Genomic DNA, 22,500 nt, shown 5'->3' on the forward strand with positions numbered 1-22,500 from the left:
TGTTTTGGGATGTTTCTGGGTGTTTGAGTGATTTTAAGGGTGTTGTGGGGTGTTTAGGAGGTGTTTTGGCACGTTTGGGTGTTTTTTGGGGGTGTTTTGTGTATGTTTAAGGGTGTTTTGGAAGGTTTGGTGTGTTTTGGGGTGTTTTAGTGGTGTTTTGGGATGTTTTGTGGTGTTTTGGGATGTTTTGGGTGTTTTAGGGTATCCTGGGATGTTTTGTGGTGTTTTAAGTGTGTTTTGGGATGTTTTGTGGTGTTTTGGGATGGTTTGTGGTGTTTGGGTGTGTTTTGGGATGTCACACACCAAAACACACACACACACACATATAGAAAAACACCAAAACACCCCAAAAACACACCAAAACACACCAAAAAACACTCCTATCACCCCTTCATCCACACACACCTATTCAAATTCCCCAAACTGAAGCCAGGAATGCGTCCCCGAGCTGTCCCGAGCTGGTCCAGTCTGTCAGTGCCCATTAATATCTTGGTCCGTTCCATATAGTCCATGTGTGTCTTGAAGAGCTCTGTGTAACGATCATGTAACTTTGTGTATTCCTTCTTAATCTCCTCTGACTTGTCCTCCATCCTGCTGGCTGCTCGGGGCGGGGCACAGCGGGGCGGGGCACAGCGGGGCAGGGCACGGCGGGGCGGGGCATGGGTTGGAGAGAAAAAAGAAAAGTTATTAGCGTTTAGTTTTTTTTCTTATCTGTGTTTATTTGCTTGCGGGGCAGGGCGGGGCACAGCGGGGCGGGGCACAGCGGGGTGAGGGTTAGAGAGCAAAGAGAAAATATATTAGTGTTTTTTTTTCTAGTTTTTTTCTATTTGTGTTTATTTGGTTGCAGGGCGGGGCGGGGCACAGTGAGACGGGGCACAGCGGGGCGGGGCACAGCAAGGCGAGGGTTGGAGGGAAAAGAGAAAAATATTAGGAATTTTTTCTTAGTTTTTTTTCTATTTGTGTGTTTATTTGGTTGCGGGGCGGGGCGGGGCACATTGGGGCAAGGCGGGGCAAGGATTGGAGAGAAAGAAAAAAAGATATTACGTGTTTTTTGTATTCTTTTTAGTTCCTGTGTTTTTATTTTAATTTGTGCGTGTTGATAAGGTTTAGAGACGGGGCGGGTCTGGGGCGGGGCAGGGCTGAGCACAGTGAGGCGGGGCACATCAATGATATGAGGGAAAGAAAGGGTGTTAGTATTATTTTTCCTATTTCCTTATAAAATTGTTGGGTGGGGTGGGTCTGGGCAAGGCGGGGCAAGGCGGGGCAAGACAGGGCAAGGCGGGGCACAGACAGGATGGTGTACAAGTAATAGTATTTGTAATTTTTAAGCCATTTTTATATATGTGGCAGGGCAAGGTAGGGGCGTAGCAGGGCAGAAATAGGAAAACACAACAACAACAATATTTCCCGCACCGTGATCCGAAGCATTTCTATTTTTAAGCTCCAACATTCGGACAATAGATTCTAGGGTCTCCACTCTTGACTGACATTTCTTCTTCTCCTCCTCCATTCCATCCTCTAATTCAAGCAGTTTCTGAAAAAGATAGATAGATAGATAGATAGAAAGATAGAGAGAGAGTGTAGGAGTGTTTTTTGCAATACATACGGTAGAAATAGTGTTCATCTCTCACTAGAACCATCAAACTGCCTTAAAAACTCAATGTGACTCAAACAAGAGGCTTTTAAACACACAGGTTAGGTTAAGTTTCTGAAAAAGATAGATAGATAGATAGATAGAGATAGAGAGAGAGTGTAGGAGTGTTTTTTGCAATACATACGGTAGAAATAGTGTTAATCTCTCACTAGAACCATCAAACTGCCTTAAAAACCCAATGTGACTCAAACAAGAGGCTTTTAAACACACAGGTTAGGTTACGTTTCTGAAAAAGATAGATAGATAGATAGATAGAGAGAGAGAGAGTGTAGGAGTGTTTTTTGCAATACATACGGTAGAAATAGTGTTAATCTCTCACTAGAACCATCAAACTGCCTTAAAACCCAATGTGACTCAAACAAGAGGCTTTTAAACACACAGGTTAGGTTACGTTTCTGAAAAAGATAGATAGATAGATAGATAGATAGAGAGAGAGAGTGTAGGAGTGTTTTTTGCAATACATACGGTAGAAATAGTGTTAATCTCTCACTAGAACCATCAAACTGCCTTAAAACCCAATGTGACTCAAACAAGAGGCTTTTAAACACAGAGGTTAGGTTAAGTTTCTGAAAAAGATAGATAGATAGATAGATAGAGAGATAGAGAGAGAGTGTAGGAGTGTTTTTTGCAATACATACGGTAGAAATAGTGTTAATCTCTCACTAGAACCATCAAACTGCCTTAAAACCCAATGTGACTCAAACAAGAGGCTTTTAAACACACAGGTTAGGTTACGTTTCTGAAAAAGATAGATAGATAGATAGATAGATAGAGAGAGAGACAGTGTAGGAGTGTTTTTTGCAATACATACGGTAGAAATAGTGTTAATCTCTCACTAGAACCATCAAACTGCCTTAAAAACCCAATGTGACTCAAACAAGAGGCTTTTAAACACACAGGTTAGGTTACGTTTCTGAAAAAGATAGATAGATAGATAGATAGATAGAGAGAGAGAGACAGTGTAGGAGTGTTTTTTGCAATACATACGGTAGAAATAGTGTTAATCTCTCACTAGAACCATCAAACTGCCTTAAAAACCCAATGTGACTCAAACAAGAGGCTTTTAAACACACAGGTTACGTTAAGTTTCTGAAAAAGATAGATAGATAGATAGATAGAGAGAGAGAGAGTGTAGGAGTGTTTTTTGCAATACATACGGTAGAAATAGTGTTAATCTCTCACTAGAACCATCAAACTGCCTTAAAAACCCAATGTGACTCAAACAAGAGGCTTTTAAACACACAGGTTAGGTTACGTTTCTGAAAAAGATAGATAGATAGATAGATAGAGAGAGAGAGAGACAGTGTAGGAGTGTTTTTTGCAATACATACGGTAGAAATAGTGTTAATCTCTCACTAGAACCATCAAACTGCCTTAAAAACCCAATGTGACTCAAACAAGAGGCTTTTAAACACACAGGTTAGGTTACATTTCTGAAAAAGATAGATAGATAGATAGATAGAGAGATAGAGAGAGAGTGTAGGAGTGTTTTTTGCAATACATACGGTAGAAATAGTGTTAATCTCTCACTAGAACCATCAAACTGCCTTAAAAACCCAATGTGACTCAAACAAGAGGCTTTTAAACACACAGGTTAGGTTACGTTTCTGAAAAAGATAGATAGATAGATAGAGAGATAGAGAGTGTAGGAGTGTTTTTTGCAATACATACGGTAGAAATAGTGTTAATCTCTCACTAGAACCATCAAACTGCCTTAAAAACCCAATGTGACTCAAACAAGAGGCTTTTAAACACACAGGTTACGTTAAGTTTCTGAAAAAGATAGATAGATAGATAGATAGAGATAGAGAGAGAGAGTGTAGGAGTGTTTTTTGCAATACATACGGTAGAAATAGTGTTAATCTCTCACTAGAACCATCAAACTGCCTTAAAAACCCAATGTGACTCAAACAAGAGGCTTTTAAACACACAGGTTAGGTTACGTTTCTGAAAAAGATAGATAGATAGATAGATAGAGAGAGAGAGAGAGTGTAGGAGTGTTTTTTGCAATACATACGGTAGAAATAGTGTTAATCTCTCACTAGAACCATCAAACTGCCTTAAAACCCAATGTGACTCAAACAAGAGGCTTTTAAACACACAGGTTAGGTTACGTTTCTGAAAAGATAGATAGATAGATAGATAGAGAGAGAGAGAGAGTGTAGGAGTGTTTTTGCAATACATACGGTAGAAATAGTGTTAATCTCTCACTAGAACCATCAAACTGCCTTAAAACCCAATGTGACTCAAACAAGAGGCTTTTAAACACACAGGTTAGGTTACGTTTCTGAAAAGATAGATAGATAGATAGAAAGAGAGAGAGAGAGAGTGTAGGAGTGTTTTTTGCAATACATACGGTAGAAATAGTGTTAATCTCTCACTAGAACCATCAAACTGCCTTAAAAACCCAATGTGACTCAAACAAGAGGCTTTTAAACACACAGGTTACGTTACGTTTCTGAAAAAGATAGATAGATAGATAGATAGAGAGAGAGAGAGAGAGTGTAGGAGTGTTTTTTGCAATACATACGGTAGAAATAGTGTTAATCTCTCACTAGAACCATCAAACTGCCTTAAAAACCCAATGTGACTCAAACAAGAGGCTTTTAAACACACAGGTTAGGTTAAGTTTCTGAAAAAGATAGATAGATAGATAGATAGAGATAGAGAGAGAGTGTAGGAGTGTTTTTTGCAATACATACGGTAGAAATAGTGTTAATCTCTCACTAGAACCATCAAACTGCCTTAAAACCCAATGTGACTCAAACAAGAGGCTTTTAAACACACAGGTTAGGTTACGTTTCTGAAAAAGATAGATAGATAGATAGATAGAGAGAGAGAGAGAGTGTAGGAGTGTTTTTTGCAATACATACGGTAGAAATAGTGTTAATCTCTCACTAGAACCATCAAACTGCCTTAAAACCCAATGTGACTCAAACAAGAGGCTTTTAAACACACAGGTTAGGTTACGTTTCTGAAAAGATAGATAGATAGATAGATAGAGAGAGAGAGAGAGTGTAGGAGTGTTTTTTGCAATACATACGGTAGAAATAGTGTTAATCTCTCACTAGAACCATCAAACTGCCTTAAAAACCCAATGTGACTCAAACAAGAGGCTTTTAAACACACAGGTTAGGTTAAGTTTCTGAAAAGATAGATAGATAGATAGATAGAGAGAGAGAGAGTGTAGGAGTGTTTTTTGCAATACATACGGTAGAAATAGTGTTAATCTCTCACTAGAACCATCAAACTGCCTTAAAAACCCAATGTGACTCAAACAAGAGGCTTTTAAACACAGAGGTTAGGTTAAGTTTCTGAAAAAGATAGATAGATAGATAGATAGAGAGATAGAGAGAGTGTAGGAGTGTTTTTTGCAATACATACGGTAGAAATAGTGTTAATCTCTCACTAGAACCATCAAACTGCCTTAAAAACCCAATGTGACTCAAACAAGAGGCTTTTAAACACACAGGTTAGGTTACGTTTCTGAAAAAGATAGATAGATAGATAGATAGAGAGAGAGAGAGAGAGAGTGTAGGAGTGTTTTTTGCAATACATACGGTAGAAATAGTGTTAATCTCTCACTAGAACCATCAAACTGCCTTAAAAACCCAATGTGACTCAAACAAGAGGCTTTTAAACACACAGGTTAGGTTACGTTTCTGAAAAGATAGATAGATAGATAGATAGAGAGAGAGAGAGAGTGTAGGAGTGTTTTTTGCAATACATACGGTAGAAATAGTGTTAATCTCTCACTAGAACCATCAAACTGCCTTAAAAACCCAATGTGACTCAAACAAGAGGCTTTTAAACATACAGGTTAGGTTACGTTTCTGAAAAAGATAGATAGATAGATAGATAGAGAGATAGAGAGAGAGAGTGTAGGAGTGTTTTTTGCAATACATACGGTAGAAATAGTGTTAATCTCTCACTAGAACCATCAAACTGCCTTAAAAACCCAATGTGACTCAAACAAGAGGCTTTTAAACACACAGGTTACGTTAAGTTTCTGAAAAAGATAGATAGATAGATAGATAGAGATAGAAAGAGAGAGTGTAGGAGTGTTTTTTGCAATACATACGGTAGAAATAGTGTTAATCTCTCACTAGAACCATCAAACTGCCTTAAAAACCCAATGTGACTCAAACAAGAGGCTTTTAAACACACAGGTTACGTTAAGTTTCTGAAAAAGATAGATAGATAGATAGATAGAGAGAGAGAGAGAGTGTAGGAGTGTTTTTTGCAATACATACGGTAGAAATAGTGTTAATCTCTCACTAGAACCATCAAACTGCCTTAAAACCCAATGTGACTCAAACAAGAGGCTTTTAAACACACAGGTTAGGTTACGTTTCTGAAAAAGATAGATAGATAGATAGAGAGATAGAGAGTGTAGGAGTGTTTTTTGCAATACATACGGTAGAAATAGTGTTAATCTCTCACTAGAACCATCAAACTGCCTTAAAAACCCAATGTGACTCAAACAAGAGGCTTTTAAACACACAGGTTAGGTTACGTTTCTGAAAAAGATAGATAGATAGATAGATAGAGAGAGAGAGAGAGTGTAGGAGTGTTTTTTGCAATACATACGGTAGAAATAGTGTTAATCTCTCACTAGAACCATCAAACTGCCTTAAAAACCCAATGTGACTCAAACAAGAGGCTTTTAAACACACAGGTTAGGTTACGTTTCTGAAAAAGATAGATAGATAGATAGATAGAGAGAGAGAGAGAGTGTAGGAGTGTTTTTTGCAATACATACGGTAGAAATAGTGTTAATCTCTCACTAGAACCATCAAACTGCCTTAAAACCCAATGTGACTCAAACAAGAGGCTTTTAAACACAGAGGTTAGGTTACGTTTCTGAAAAAGATAGATAGATAGATAGATAGAGAGAGAGAGAGTGTAGGAGTGTTTTTTGCAATACATACGGTAGAAATAGTGTTAATCTCTCACTAGAACCATCAAACTGCCTTAAAAACCCAATGTGACTCAAACAAGAGGCTTTTAAACACACAGGTTAGGTTACGTTTCTGAAAAGATAGATAGATAGATAGATAGAGAGAGAGAGAGAGAGTGTAGGAGTGTTTTTTGCAATACATACGGTAGAAATAGAGTTAATCTCTCACTAGAACCATCAAACTGCCTTAAAAACCCAATGTGACTCAAACAAGAGGCTTTTAAACACACAGGTTAGGTTACGTTTCTGAAAAAGATAGATAGATAGATAGATAGATAGAGATAGAGAGAGTGTAGGAGTGTTTTTTGCAATACATACGGTAGAAATAGTGTTAATCTCTCACTAGAACCATCAAACTGCCTTAAAAACCCAATGTGACTCAAACAAGAGGCTTTTAAACACACAGGTTACGTTACGACAAATTTTTAAAGCCCAAGTCCTCACCTGCTCCGATGCCTTCCGCAGCTGTTTCTCTCTCTCATACTGTGTCACCAGCTGTTCATTGTCCTCGCGCAGCAACTCCACCTCCACCTATGTAACAGCAGAGGCAATGTAGTCACACAAATGACTTAAAAACCCTTCCGAACCCTTAAAAAGATCCTTAAACCTACAAAATGACTTAAAAACTCTTAAAAATCCCTAAAAATGCCCTTAAACCCACAGAAACACTAAAAAACTTTGTGAACCTTTTCTGAACTGACCTAATGAGATCCTTGACCACATCCTCATCATAGAGCATCAAATTCCCCAAAAACTTAAACTTCACCAAAAACCCCTAAAAATCACTCGTAAACCTTAAAAAAATCAATTATAAACCCCAAAACATCCTAAAAAGTTGATAAGCCCTCGGAAAATCCCTTAATAAAACTTACATCCCTAAAAAACCTTTCTGGTCACCAAAAACAACCTAAAACTCCCAAAATTACTTAAAAATCCCTTCCAAACCCATTCTGAACCCTTTAAGAACCCACCTAATGCCCCTTAAACACCATTGTATTTTTCTGAATCCTCTAAACCCTTTAAACCCCTAAAACCTTAATGTAAACCCCTTAAAAATGCCCTTAAACTTACAAAATTACTTAAAACACCCTTAAACCCACAAAACACCCTTAAAAACCCTTCTGAACTCCTAAAAACACCCTCAAACCTACAAAATAACTTAAAAATCCTTCTGAACCCCTAAAAACACCCTTAAAAACCCTTCTGAACTCCTAAAAACACCCTTAAACCCACAAAATAACTTAAAATCCTTATGAACCCCTAAAAACACCCTTAAAAACCCTTCTGAACTCCTAAAAACACCCTCAAACCCACAAAATAACTTAGAAATCCTTATGAACCCCTAAAACACCCTTAAAAACCCTTCTGAACTCCTAAAACACCTTAAACCCACAAAATAACTTAAAATCCTTCTGAACCCTAAAACACCCTTAAAAACCCTTCTGAACTCCTAAAAACACCCTCAAACCCACAAAATAACTTAGAAATCCTTATGAACCCCTAAAACACCCTTCTGAACTCCTAAAAACACCCTCAAACCCACAAAAAAACTTAAAAATCCTTATGAACTCCTAAAAACACCTTTAAAAACCCTTCTGAACTCCTAAAAACACCTTAAACCCACAAAATAACTTAAAAATCCTTCTGAACCCCTAAAAACACCCTTAAAAACCCTTCTGAACTCCTAAAAACACCTTAAACCCACAAAATAACATAAAAATCATTATGAACCCCTTAAAAACACCCTTAAACCCACAAAAACCTTAAAGAAACCCTTGTGAACCCTTCCTGAACCCACCTCGTGCTCCTGGTTCTCCGTGTAGGCCAAGTCGAGACATTCCAGGATGTTCACGACGAGGGGCATTAAATCCTTCACGACATCCTCATCGTAGCGAGTTATCATGCGTTCAAATTCCTGGTAGATGCTTCCCGCCAGGCTCTGAACCTTCTCCGACATCACCACATGGGATTCATCGTGCGAGTTGTACACCGTTTCGCCATCCAGAAGGTCCATGGTGGTGGCGGTGGTGGTGACGTGCTCTGGTGGGGCATAGGGCAGGTTAGGTTAGGTTAGGTACACAATCTTGCTGTCCAGAAGGTCCGTGGTGGTGGTGGTGGTGGTGGTGGTGGTGGTGGTGGTGGTGGTGGTGATGGTGGTGGTGATGTTAGGTTAATTCCTTTTAATGTTTTTGATTAGGTTAGTTTTATTTATTTATTTATTCTTTTTTTTTCTGAGGGGGTGGGGGGGGGCAGGTTGTGGGGCTAGGTTAGGGTAGTTTTGTTTGGGGGGGGTGGGGGGTCAGGTTAGTTTTGTTAGTTAAGGTGAAGTTGTCCACACAAATCAAGGAAATGAAGACAAACATGCAAATTTGATCCCACTGATTTAGTGTGTCCATTCTGACCACTAGGACACACTGGGCCATGGGACAACAGTTCACCCATGGACACTGGACACTGGACACTGGACACTGATACTGACTGGTGAGGTGTGGTGCAGGAATGGATGGAGTACCTGCTGGGGGGGGGGTGTGTTGAGAGACAGGTAAATGGTTGGGTGATGGAGGGTGTGAAAGATTTCTTAGAGAGTGCCTGGAGGGAATGTATGAGAATGATTGAAAGGCAGGGACCTCTCAGGGACAGGGATGGGGATGGGGATGGGGAACAGGTGTGAATGTGATGAATGATGAGGGGGGGGAGGGAGGGAAAGCTTTAATGCTTCAAACTTCCTGCCCCGCTCTTCCTTCCAGGTGTGTATGGGAGAACACCGATCCAAAGGCTACACTGACAGCAAGTGCTGGGTGACTCCCAACTCAAGCTCAAGCTCAAGCTCATCCACACACACACACACACACACACACACACACACACACACACACACACACACACACACACACAGGCTACGGCTGTCTGTCGTGCTGTTGGTGGTGACGAGTGGTGACGCTGGTTCCAGACATGTTGTGTGAAGGTTAGGTTAGGTTGGTAACCAGGGGGCGGGGTCTAGCCCTGGGAGCGAAGTCCCCTGGTTAGGCTACAAGGGGTGTGAGGGGGGGGGGGCTGTGCCCTTCAAGTAGTCTAGAATGAATAGCTGGCAAATATTTTGCAAAAAATAACATTTTTTTTGTTTTGTTTTTGGTGAGATAATGGAATTTTTTTCTTAGATTTTTGAAGAGCCACAATGGTGTGTGTGAGGTGAGCCCAGCCACTGCCCCGGTGGTGGTGTGGTGGTGTGGTGGTGAGGCCCTGCTGGTGACACAACTGTCCCACACACTCACCAAATCACAACACAAAATTTAAACCACAACATAAACCAAACCACTCAAAAACACCAAACAACAACAACACCAACACCAGCAGGGAACACAAACAACAACACCAGCAAGGAACACAAACAACAACAACAACACCAACACCAGCCAAAACAGACGTATTGACAAAAAATATTGACCCAACCCAGAATATAAACCCCAAAATACACCAACCCACCAAAACCCCCCTAAAACCCCTACTCCACCCCCAAACAACAACAAGGAGGACCAACAACAACAAAAACAACAACAACAACTTACCAGCAAGATTTCTTCACTGTCTTCCTCCAGTGGGCACGCCAAACCCCCACATTTCTCCTTCTTTTCTCGCTTTTCCCTTATTTCTCCGGGGTGTGCGTGCGTATGCGTGTGCGCGGGGGGTTCCTCAAGGCGTGCAGGTGTGGTAGGTGTGGCAGATAGGTGTGGCCGAGGAGTAATTAGGGAAATATTAACTGTAAACACTGACAGTCACGATCGGCCATTGTCAACACTCATTCTCTCTCTCTCTTTCTCGGTTGAGGTTCCAATATTTCTTTTACTTGTTTCTCTATTTTGTGTTTTTGGTTCAGTTTTTTTACTTTTTATTCGTTTTAAAATTATTTGTAGTGTTTTTGTTTATTTTTCATGGTTTGACAAAGCTTTATAAGATATGTCACGTTTTTAATATGTCATCTTTTCCTATTTTAAGGTTTTTCATTATGATATATTATTTTTTTAGCTGCTTTTGTATTAAATTATTGTATTTTTATTTATTCATCATAGTTTAGTGTGCTTTCATAAGATATTTTGTTGTTTCTTATATATCAAGTGTCTCTATTTAAAATTTTCTGGTACGTTTAATAACTTTCTAACTTTTTTTTTTATTAATTTAAAGTTTTTTTTATATATTGATCGTCTTTTAGTGTGAATTCATAATGTATTTTATTTTTCTAATATGTTTTATTATTTCACATTTTTTGTTAGATCTATTATTTCTTTACGCTTTCCATATTGATTTGCCGTGTTTTTATATAGTCATCATCTTTTAATATGATTTCATAAAGCAAACATCTTTTTATTTCAATAATTTCGATTCTCTAAGTCAAGTTTTAAAGGTAGACTAATGTATTTCAGATAATTTTAAGTTTCTTCCTATCTCAATGTTTTATGTTTAAGTAACCTCTTTCAACTGCTTTTATTTATTTAGCTTGTTAGATATCATTCTCTCCCTTCACCCACCATAGTTTGGCAGTAATGTTCAGTATTTCATTTTTTTTTTTTTTTTCAATGTAATAAACCCGTATGTAATTTCTTCTTCCATTATAGTCTGCGTGTATGTGACCTTCAAATGACTCATCTAACACAGGACAAACCACGCTCTGCTCTCACCATGACTATTGCTCGCATTCTCAAACCTTTCTGCGCTTTGTCTACCTCGATCCACAATTCCAAAGGCTTTACTTAAACTCACACAAGATTTTTAAGGTGCTTTTACAGTTCTAGAGGCAGAATGACAAGATTTCTGCATTATTAACTGGAGAAACACTCTTGAAAACCCCGCTAATCACCTCTGTGGCTTTTCTCTCTCTCTCTCTCTCTCTCTCTCTACTTCAAGGTCACAGAGATGACTAGCCGGGGTTCCAAGAGTGCTTCTACTGATAATAATGCAAGATTGTTGTTAATTTATTGCTAGAACCACGGAAAACAAACTTAGATATCCACATCACTTCAGTGCCACTCAACTGTCCCCCTCTGCCACACTGACTATCCTCGCTCTGTCCTTTGCTCATAATCTTCACTGCAAACTTCACATCTCATCTCTTGCTAAAACACCGTCTATGAAGTTAGGTGTTCTGCGGCGTCTCACCCAGTTTTTCTCGCCCCTCCAACTGCTAACTGTACAAGGGCCTTCTCCGCCCCTGTAGGGAGTATTCCTCGCGTGCTTAGGGGGGGAGGGGTTCCACTCATACAGGTTTACTAGATAGGGTGGAATCAAAGGCTCAGATTAGGCTACAAGTACTTTTGTGAAGTGGGTGCCTCTCCTGGTGTGTGCTGTGTGTGCTGTGTGCTGTGTGCTGTGTGCTGCACCAAGGGGACACACTCTGCCTCACTATGTCATGGAAGGGCCTCTCATTGCTAAGGTCAGGCCACAAGGTCAACATGACTCGTACAGCGTCACTGACCATCTCCTACACCCAGCCACTCTCAGGGATACACTCAGGGAATATCCTACATTAGCTCTCCCCCCCCCCCAGACTGTAGGGTGTTTCTGCAATAAGGTGTGCAATATCTGTATTTATCTATTGAAGTACTTCATTGTATTGCTGTTACGTCTACTGTCTAGTGGTACATTCCTCATACTTCACCCTTAAGTCTTTGTCCAGGGGGGGGTGAGGGGGAGGCAAGGCACACCCTCATCCATTGTTGTATTTCATTATTAGTGCCACAAGAAATCTCTCTCTCTCTCTCTCTCTCTCTCTCTCTCTCTCTCTCTCTCTCTATCTATCTATCTATCTATCTATCTATCTACTTGAGTGCGGACTGCTGTTGTGTGTAATGGACGGCTGGAAAGGTTTCGATTCCTTCCCAACCAACACATTATTGAATTTTCTAAGTCAATTTAACAATAAAAGTAAATAAAAAGATAAGAAAAAATAAGAAATAATAAAATGTGAAATATATTTAATCAAAGTTGGAACACTGTAGAGAAATAAGGTTGACTCAAGTAAATGTCGACAAAATAGACACAAAATCACATCGGGTAAGAGTATTGGAACCCTTTCCTCTCTCCTTATATACACTTCACTTTACTAACGGTCTACGTAACACACTACAACATTAAGTAGTACACCATTACAATTCATTTACTACCATTGTTATTATTATTATTATTATTATTATTGTTACTATTATTATTATTATTATTATTATCATTATTATTATTATTATTATTATTATTATTATTATTATTATTATTATTATTATTGTTGTTATTATTATTATTATTGTTATTGTTATTGTTATTATTATTATTGTTATTATTATTACAATAATTATTCTATTACTACTACTACTACTACTACTACTACTACTACTACTACTACTATTACAATTGTTATTATTTTTATTATAACAATAATGATAATGATAATGATAATAATGATAATAATAGTAATAACAATAATAATTATTATTATTATTACTATTATGATAAGTATCATTATTATCATTATCATTATTATTATTAATATTAATATTATAATAATAATAATAATTATTATTTTTACAATATTTATTGTTATTATCATTACCATTATAATAATAATAATAATAATAATTATTATTATTATTATTATTATTATTATTATTATTATTATTATTATTATTATTATTATTATTATTATTATTATTATTAATATTACTATTATGATAATAATAATTCTTCTTCTTCTTCTTCTTCTTATTATTATTATTATTATTATTATTATTATTATTATTATTATTATCACAATTATCAATATATTATTATTATTATTAATATGACTATAATAATAATAATAATAATAATAATAATAATAATAATAATAATTATTATTATTATTATTATTATTATTAGTAGTAGTAGTAGTAGTAGTATTACTATACTACTACTACTACTACTACTACTACTACTACTACTAGTAGTAGTAGTAGTACTGAAAGTAGTAAAAGTAGAAGTAGTAGTAGTAGTAGTAGTAGTAGTAGTAAGCTGTTATGATTATCGTTGTTGTGACAAACACTGCCTCTCTCCGCGTGTCGGTCAGCCAGCTGGTGTGATTTCATTATCCGCTTCCTGTGTGACCACTTTATTCTTTATCGCGCTGCTAATCTGTGCTGTCTCTGTGCCGCGCCCTAAGCTGGCTGCTGGCTGCTGGCTCTGCTGGCTCTGCTGGCTCTGCCTGCTGGCTCTGCTGGGTGTGCTGGGTGTGGGTGTGAATGGTGCCCCGGGGAATGCGTGACTGTCAGACCTTGAGAGAACCTTAAAAACACCCTTAAAAGACCGCCTCACCAACTAAAACCTTTTAAAAGAGTTTCTGCTGTTGATAATGGCGGTAGTGACAACATTTGTAGTATTATTATTAAAAGCACAAACTGTCTTGAAAACCCGCCTAGTTAGTTGTCTCTGTGGCCTTGGTGAGAGGGGAAGGCGTCTTTCAACACACACACACACACACACACACACACACACACACACACACACACACACACACACACACACACACACACTACCTACAAACTCCTAACTTCTTAGTGTCTGAATAGCACCACGGGTTTCGAGGTAACAGGTGCACCGAATCACCAATATTACACTTTGTGAGCAATGTTTACACCTCTTTGGAAGAAAAGCTCAATGTTGTTGCAGTATTTATTGATCTCTCTAAACTCTAAAGCATTCCACACACTCGGTCACAAAATTCTTCTTGATAAACTGGAACACTTATATAGGCGTAAGAGGCATTCCCCTAAACTGTTCAGGAGTGATCTCACCAATACAACTCAATCTGTTGTTTGTAACGACTTTTTCACCATTTATAGCCTTGTCTAAGGGTGTTCCACTGTTATTTCTAATATAATATATTAATGATATTGTAAACGTTAGCGCTGAGCTACAATTTGTTATGTATGCTGATGACATACTGTAAACCTCTTGTTGGCCAACAGTAATGTATATCAACTGCACCAAATGCCTAACCTGGAATCAAACTCTATAAAGAAATGGATACAATATAATAAATCAAAGCTAAATGTCTCAAAAAACAACTACATTATAGTAAACACATCATAGTAAACACACAATGTGCACCCACAACAACAACACACTCACAAATACAAACTGAGGCAGTAAAGATTTCACAGAGGCAATCCACATTAGCAATGCATCCTCAAAACAGTATTAGCTTTTTACAAACATTGCCCCCAAGAAAGGACTGTTTTGTAATGCATAAAGTGAAATCTTAATGGAATACCAAAAAATAAAGCAGAGATAAGATGAGCCACTGACGAAGCGGGAAACTCGCGGCGACTCGGCCGCTTCTTCTTCTCTTGTGACCTTTAAAGGCGATGTCACACTTGCACTTTTTCCGTCGATTAATGCGATTTCCGTCGATTTTTCAGCGTTCCGCATGAACTTATCGCATGAATTTGTCAGACGATAGGGATCGTTTCCGTCTGCAAATTTTGCGCCTTTGTTTACATACCAAGACCAAGACCACAAGACTTGCCGCGTCTCCTCAACCTGCTTCCACGTGCATTGCTTCTACCACTAACCACACTGTATACTACAAACAAATTTGCAGTTATTCAAAGCTGAAGTATTTTGAGAAACCTGCCACGTACCCCCAAAATTCCTCTCAAGTACCCCTGAGGGTACGCGTATCCCAGATTGAGAACCCCTGCTCTAGTTAATAAGTGCCTTGATCTCATCCACGCCCTAGAAAGTGGTAGTGCCACGGTCCATTTCACCTGGGCACCCTCTCATGTGGATGTCCCGCTAAATGAACAGGCAGACAGACCGCCGCCTTGCTGAGTGTGCCCTCCAAGATGACACAGTGGCACAGTGGCACAGTGCCACAGTGGACCCTGGCACTGAGTACACTCTGGGCTGTGTTAAGAGTAGCATTAAGGACTTTGTACATAGTAGCATTAGTGATCAGTTGGAGCAGTGGCACTGTGGCACTGTGGCACTGTGGCACTAGTGTTCACTATGCACGTGTCTCCCAGAGCTGTGGTGACACCTGTGGCAGACACACTGCATCACACCACAGGCTGGCAATGAGGCTCAGATTAGGCTACAAGTACTTTTGTGAAGTGGGTGCCTCTCCTGGTGTGTGCTGTGTGTGCTGTGTGCTGTGTGCTGCACCAAGGGGACACACTCTGCCTCACTATGTCATGGAAGGGCCTCTCATTGCTAAGGTCAGGCCACAAGGTCAACATGACTCGTACAGCGTCACTGACCATCTCCTACACCCAGCCACTCTCAGGGATACACTCAGGGAATATCCTACATTAGCTCCCCCCCCCCCAGGGCGTTGGAAATCCAGCGGTCATTCTACGGTGTGCAGGTGGGTATAATGCAGAGAATATCATAGTTTATCATCACATCGTCTATTGCCACGATGCCTTCCTCTGACTCAATCACTATCTGGAAAGAGAGAGAGAGAGAGAGAGAGAGAGAGAGAGAGAGAGAGAGAGAGAGAGAGAGAGAGAGAGAGAGAGAGAGAGAGAGAATAAAAAAAATTCCCTCAAGCTCGAATTGTCACTTTTTCAACCATCAATTCCTTCAAAAACAACAAAAACAACAACCACAATAAAAACTTGAATCAAACACAAATTGGCGCTTTTTTCAAGACTCATTCCCAGCATTGCCAACTTTCCCACTCACCTGGAAGGGTTGTGTCACGTTAGTGAAGACGAGTCTCTGTCTGACCCAGCTGGCGTGTGACCGACTGCTGGTTTGAAAATCTGGTGCCAAAAACTCAATGCGCCTGTCCTGGGGCTTCAAATACACCCGCAGCTCGCCTGTGTGTGTGTGTGTGAGAGAGAGAGAGAGAGAGAGAGAGAGAGAGAGAGAGAGAGAGAGAGAGAGAGAGAGAGAGAATTGAAACAATATGATAAGAACACTTTAAAACGCGCTCGCACACACACACACACACACACACACACACACGCCCGGTAGCTCAGTGGTTAGAGCGGTGGCTTGACAAACCAGAGGACCGGGGTTGGATTCCCCGGCCGGATGGAGATATTTGGGTGTGTCTCCTTTGACGTGTAACCCTTTTCACTGTTCACTGTTAACTGTTCAGTGTTCACTGTTTAGTGTTCAATGTTCAGTGTTGAGTGTTGAGTGTTGAGTGTTTAGTGTTGAGGTAGCAGTGAGTAGGTATGGGATGTAAATGGAGGAGTTGTGCCCTTGTTGTCCCGGTGTGTGGTGTGTGCCTGGTCTCAGGCCTATACGAAGATCGGAAATAATGAGCTCTCACCTCGCTCCGTAGGCTGACATCTGGCTGGCTCCTCACACACTGCACCACACCAAACACTCAAACACACACACACACACACACACACACACACACACACACACACAGACACCGCACCCCCCAAACACATCAGGACGCACCAAAAGCCCCCAAAACACTCTAAAAACACTCCTAATACACTAAAAACACCCAAAAACATACAAACACCTCAAAACACTCCAAAAACACCCTAGAAACACCCCAGAAACACTCCAAAACACCCATGACACACCTAAACACCCCAAAACACCCATAAAACGCTCAAAAACATTTAAAACACCCAAAACTCGCCAAAACACTTCAAACACACTCAAAAAACACCCCCAAACACACCCCAGCGCCCCCAAACACAACCCAGGCCCCCCGCCAGTGATCACTCACCTGTGTCTCGTCCCCCGTAGATGTGGTAGAAGAAGTTAAAACAGGCGACTCCTCTGCGGGCAGCTTTAAACACGGGGGAATAGAGGGTGGCGCGCCTTGCCTCTCCGTCACTGGCTTCCCCAGGGCCGGCTGACGCTATCATGAACTGGCCTGAGACAAATTAAAGGGTGTTTGAGGGTGTTTTGAGGTGTTTTGAGGTATTTTGGGGTGATTTGGTGTGTTTTGAGGGTGTTCTGGTGTGCTTTTGGATGTCTTGGTCTGTTTTTGGGTGTGTTTTGTGGTGTTTTTGGGGATTAAGGGGTTTTTGGGTGTTTTGAGGTGTTTTTGGGGTGTTTTCTAGTGTTTTTTTGGGTGTTTTTGTGTATTTTAGAGGTTTTTCACACACACACACACACACACACACACACACACACACACACACACACACCAGCAGCGGTCCCCAGCGTGTGGTCGGTGACAGGGGAGTTGTCCTGGTCAAAGAGGTGAAGCAAAGCCGCGGACTTCAACTCCCAGAAGAAATGGTTGTGCGGAGAGTTGGTCCACCCACACGTGTCTCTCTCGAAGGTGCACGCCATGGGGGGGGAGGTGTAGGAGGCTGCGTGGGGAGGAGAGAGAGAGAGAGAGAGAGAGATGAAAAGAAAAACATTAGCAAAGATATATTACGTACATTCTCTCTCTCTCTCTCTCTCTCTCTCTCTCTCTCTCTCTCTCTCTCACCTTGACAAGCGGGCACCGTGGCGTTCCATCCACGTGAGTCACAAGCAATGGTACAGTAACTCGTGGTCACAGTGAAGCCCGGGTCACAGAACGCCTTCACCACGCGCTGTGTGTAATTGTAAACCAGTCCACCGTGTCTTGGAGGGATCAGGGAGGGACACCTGGGCACTGAGAGAGAGAGAGAGTAATAGTAGCAGTGGAATAACAGTAGCAGTAACAGTAGTAGTAGAAGTAGCAGTAGTAGTAGTAATAATAGCAGTAACAGTAGCAGTAGTAGTAGTAGTAGTAGTAGTAGCAGCAGGACACTCACAAATACAGGAGGAGAGAGGTGTGTTCCCTCGCTGATTCACACACTTCACTGACCCTCCATCAAACACAATCCTGTCACCTCTGCATTCAATCTCACTTTCTCTTCCTGCGTCATTGATCCCATCCTTCCCGGTGTCGAGGATCGGGTCCCAACACTGCCACCACCAGTCTGGAGAGAGAGAGAGAGAGAGAGAGAGAGAGAGAGAGAGAGAGAGGTTAAAAAAAATGTTGTTTGATCTTAGTTTAGCCTTAAAGTTTTCCCGTTTTCTTGAACTTTTTTTCAGAATTGCCCCAAAAAAAAACACTCTTAGAACCCCAATAACTTCACTGGAACCTCTTAAAAACTATCGAACCTTCAAAACACCTTTAAAAACCCCAATAACTTCCCAATAACCTCTTTAAAAACACTAGAACCTTCAAAAACACAATTGAAAACCCCAAGAACATCAGAACCTCTTTAAAAGCACCAGAACCTTCAAAAACACCCCTTGAAAACACCAATCACTTCCACTGCAGCCTGTTTAAACTATTAGAACCTTAGAAATAGTAGTAATAGTAGTAGTAGTAGTAGTAGTAGTAGTGAAAGAAAACGGGATAAGGTTGCCTACTTACCTCCCTGAGAAGCGATTTCTGTGACTGAGATGAAGATACCGAGAGAAAATAAGATTAAAGAGAATTTTGCCATCTCTCTCTCTCTCTCTCTCTCTCTCTCTCTCTCTCTCTCTCTCTCTGTACACAATTACTTTATCTTCTTCTTCTTCTTCTTCTTCTTCTTCTTCTTCTTCTTCTTCTATATTGGTTCTAAGTGCGCTCTCTTTGGCGGCTTGTGAGAGAGTGAGAGAGAGATAGACAGACTGACAGATAAACACAGAGAGACAGACAGATAAACACAGAGAGAGAGAGAGAGAGAGAGAGAGAGAGAGAGAGAGAGAGAGAGAGAGAGAGAGAGAGAGAGGAAATCCTGAACTTCAACAGAAAGGAAAAGGAGGAGGAGGAGGAGGAGGAGGAGGAGGAGGAGGAGGAGGAGGAGGAGGAGGAGAGGAGGAGGAGAAGGAGGAGGAGGAATGCACTGATACGGAGAGGGGGCGGAATGTTAACTGATAAAACTACTACTACTACTACTACTACTACTACTACTACTACTACTACTACTACTACTACTACTACTACTACTACTACTACTACTACTACTACTACTACTGAAGGTCTAATCAGCATAGTAGTAGTAGTAGTAGTAGTAGTAGTAGTAGTAGTAGTAGTAGTAGTAGAAGAAGAAGAAGAAGAAGAAGAAGAAGAAGAAGAAGAAGAAGAAGAAGAAGAAGAAGAAGAAGAAGAAGAAGAAGAAGAAGAAAAACAATGAAATCATAACAACCTTTTAGAGAGAGAGAGAGAGAGAGAGAGAGAGAGAGAGAGAGAGAGAGAGAGAGTACAGCTTAGTGCATATGCTCTCTCTCTCTCTCTCTCTCTCACTCTCTCACTTGCCGGCAAAGAGAGCACAGTCAAAAACGAAGAAGAAGAAGAGGAAGAAGAAGAAGAAGAAGAGGAGGAAGAAGAGGAGGAAGAAGAAGAAGAAGAAGAAGAAGAAGAAGAAGAGAAGAAGAAGAAGAAGATAAAGTGATTGTGTACAGAAAGAAAGAAAGAAAGAAAGAAAGAAAGAGAGAGAGAGAGAGAGAGAGAGAGAGAGAGAGAGAGAGAGAGAGAGAGAGAAAGAGAGAGAAAGAAAGAAAATAAAATAAAAAGCATATAATTTGTTTTTTTGTTGAAAATTAGCGAAGTGAGAGAAGAAGAAGAAGAAGAAGAAGAAGAAGAAGAAGAAGAAGAAGAAAGAGGAGAAACAAGAGAGAGAGAGAGAGAGAGAGAGAGAGAGAGAGAGAGAGATGGCAAAATTCTCTCTAATCTTATTTTCTCTCGTTATCTTCATCTCAGTCACAGAAATCGCTTCTCAGAGACGTAAGTAGGCAACCTAATCCCGTTTTCTTTCACTACTACTACTACTACTACTACTACTACTACTACTGTCAAGGTTCTAGCGTTTTAAAATTGGTTCTAGTATTGTTATTGGGGTTTTAAAGGTGTTTTTTAAAGGTTCTAGTGGTTTTAAGAGGTTCTAATACCTTAAAAGGGGTTCTACTGAAGATATTGAGGTTTTTAAGGGCGTTTTACAAGGTTCTAGTAGATTTAAGGGGTTCTAGTGATGTTATTGAGGTTTTCAAGGGTTTTTTTCAAGGATCTAGTACTTTCAAAGAGATTCTACTACTGTTATTGGGGTTTTTAACAGTGTTTTTCAAGGTTCTATTAGTTTTAAGAGGTTCTAATGATGATTTTGAGGTTTTAAAGGGTATTTTCATGGTTTCTAATACTTTTGAAGGGGTTCTAGTGATAATTTTGGTGTTTTTAAAGGTTCAAATAGTTTTTAAGAGGTTCTAGTACTGTTATTGGGGCTTTTTAAGGGTGTTTTACAATTAGGACTAAAAAAAAAATAAATAAAACGAAAAATTTTAAACTAATGTAAGACTTTCCATTCTCTCTCTCTCTCTCTCTCTCTCTCTCCCAGGGCCGTGGTCGAGGTGTGGGGAGCTGAGCCTGGAGAACGGGAAGGTTAGGATCAAGAACAGAGGGAGAGTAGCGAAGTTTAGATGCAAAAAAGGCTTCACTCGGTTTGATGGGGACAGATTTGCAACGTGTGTCCGGCAGCAGTGGAATGGACGTATCCCTAAGTGTGTTAGTGAGTGTCCTGCTGCTACTACTACTGCTGCTACTGCTACTGCTACTCCTATACTGCTGCTACTGTTGTTCTAGTGGTGTTTTTTTAAGAGTTTTTCAAGATTCTGGTGATTTTCAAGGTTCTAATACTTTAAAAGGGTTTATTTTGAAGTTATTGGGGTTTTTAAGAGTGTTTATCAAGGTTCTAGTAGTTTTGAAAGGTTTATTTTCAAGTTGTTGGGGTTTTTAAGTGTTTCCAATGTTGTAGTGGTTCTAAAGGTCTGTATTACTGCTACTACTGCTTCTGTTGGTGGTGGTACTGCAAAATTATTACTGCTACTGCTACTACTACTACTACTACTACTACTACTACTACTACTACTACTAGGTATTCTTTGATCCACCAACACCAGCTGTAATCCGGTAAAATTTTTGTTTGCCAGAATTTTTGAATTGAGCGGAATAATTTGGCGGACTGGCGCTAGGACCCGGCGGCGTTGTACTGCGTTTTGGAGCCCGCGCACTCTTGGTCAAATCAGGAGCTGCCGTTCATTGCAAGCACCCCTACCCCCCCCAGGATGCATGACCATTTTTTTCTGTAACATTTGCCCCTAAACATGGCTTCCAAGCGACCAGGAAGTCATAGTGTTGTGTGTAAATATCAATGCAACAGAAAGTGGACCTATTGAGGAAGCTAGCTAGATAAAGGTGTGTCAGTGCGGAGCCTATGCCAACAGTACAACATTGGCTCATCAACTGTCGATTAAAAAAACAGAAAAATCACCTTCTCAAAGTTTTACAGTGAGAGAGAGCAAGAAGGAGGTTCGTAGGAGGGTAAAAGCAGTGGTCTTATACAGCGGTTTAAGCTTCGGCGCGCTGGTAACGTCCCTGTGTTCGGCGCGAGATGTTAATGGCGCGCTGGTAACGTCCCTGTGTTCGGCGCGAGATGTTAATGGCGCGCTGGTAACGTCCCTGTGTTCGGCGCGAGATGTTAATGGCGCAGACAAATATTTTCCATGCTGAAGTTAATTGACGTGCTTGTATGTTTTCATGTACAACTACCATGTATCAAAACAATGTTACACCTACACTTGTATACTGCAGGGTTAGTATATAGAGGGTGTTTAGGGACCACCTCTCTCTCTCTCTCTCTCTCTCTCTTCTTACCCGCGTCTCACCCCTCTTCCACCAGGGCGCGGGTGTTCCTACCTGACGCCCCCCCAGTACGGTGAGTTGGATTATCTGAACAACCAGGCCGTGGTGAGGGTGACCTGTGACCCTGGCTACACTCTGAAGGGTCAAGACATCATTGTTTGTAACTCACGTGTATGGAACGCCACGGTGCCCGCTTGTCAAGGTGAGAGAGAGAGAGAGAGAGAGAGAGAGAGAGAGAGAGAGAGAGAATGTACGTAATATATCTTTGCTAATGTTTTTTTT

At 40.4% G+C, this 22,500-nt stretch overlaps 3 protein-coding genes across 4 annotated transcripts in view; 1 reads left to right on the forward strand and 2 right to left on the reverse strand.

Moving 5' to 3' along the window:
- The window catches only part of LOC123509159 (C-Jun-amino-terminal kinase-interacting protein 4-like), a 44,795-nt gene extending 34,476 nt beyond the window's left edge, over positions 1-10,319 (reverse strand). Inside the window, 5 exon segments of the mRNA XM_045263347.1 lie at positions 406-598; positions 1,414-1,534; positions 7,059-7,145; positions 8,413-8,654; positions 10,181-10,319. Of these exon segments, the coding sequence (XP_045119282.1) occupies positions 406-598; positions 1,414-1,534; positions 7,059-7,145; positions 8,413-8,628 (617 nt within the window). The 5' untranslated portion in view covers positions 8,629-8,654; positions 10,181-10,319.
- On the reverse strand, positions 10,242-19,204 carry LOC123509155 (MAM and LDL-receptor class A domain-containing protein 1-like). Of its 2 annotated transcripts, XM_045263341.1 has the most exons (8): positions 18,973-19,204; positions 18,362-18,529; positions 18,052-18,219; positions 17,762-17,929; positions 17,335-17,484; positions 16,320-16,456; positions 15,949-16,079; positions 10,242-12,138 (listed from the first exon to the last, which is right to left on the reverse strand). In XM_045263341.1, exons 1-7 carry the CDS (start codon positions 19,043-19,045, stop codon positions 15,987-15,989), a joined length of 957 nt encoding a protein of 318 aa, XP_045119276.1. In that variant the 5' UTR covers positions 19,046-19,204; the 3' UTR covers positions 10,242-12,138; positions 15,949-15,986. The 2 variants fall into 2 exon arrangements, with proteins under 2 accessions (XP_045119276.1, XP_045119275.1); XM_045263340.1 differs by lacking the exon at positions 10,242-12,138 and having other exon boundaries at positions 14,290-16,079.
- Positions 18,557-22,500, forward strand: part of LOC123509246 (MAM and LDL-receptor class A domain-containing protein 1-like) — a 7,891-nt gene continuing 3,947 nt past the window's right edge. Inside the window, exons 1-4 of the mRNA XM_045263445.1 lie at positions 18,557-18,575; positions 20,200-20,310; positions 20,915-21,085; positions 22,256-22,420. Coding sequence (XP_045119380.1) covers positions 20,238-20,310; positions 20,915-21,085; positions 22,256-22,420 — 409 coding nt within the window. The 5' untranslated portion in view covers positions 18,557-18,575; positions 20,200-20,237. The remainder of the gene's footprint in view (positions 18,576-20,199; positions 20,311-20,914; positions 21,086-22,255; positions 22,421-22,500) is intronic.

This window comes from Portunus trituberculatus, chromosome 26 (assembly GCF_017591435.1).
Source record: "Portunus trituberculatus isolate SZX2019 chromosome 26, ASM1759143v1, whole genome shotgun sequence".
In the NCBI taxonomy this organism is placed as follows: domain Eukaryota; kingdom Metazoa; phylum Arthropoda; class Malacostraca; order Decapoda; family Portunidae; genus Portunus; species Portunus trituberculatus.

Bases quoted from the DNA above. Each gene is read 5' to 3' on its own strand.
- LOC123509155 (XM_045263341.1), bottom strand. From the start codon at position 19,045: ATGGCAAAATTCTCTTTAATCTTATTTTCTCTCGGTATCTTCATCTCA. The intron at 18,220-18,361 runs GTGAGTGTCCTG...TCTCTCTCTCAG, and splicing joins ACCTCTCTCCTCCTGTATTT to TGCCCAGGTGTCCCTCCCTG. The intron at 17,485-17,761 runs GTGTGTGTGTGT...AATTTGTCTCAG, and splicing joins CACGCTGGGGACCGCTGCTG to GCCAGTTCATGATAGCGTCA.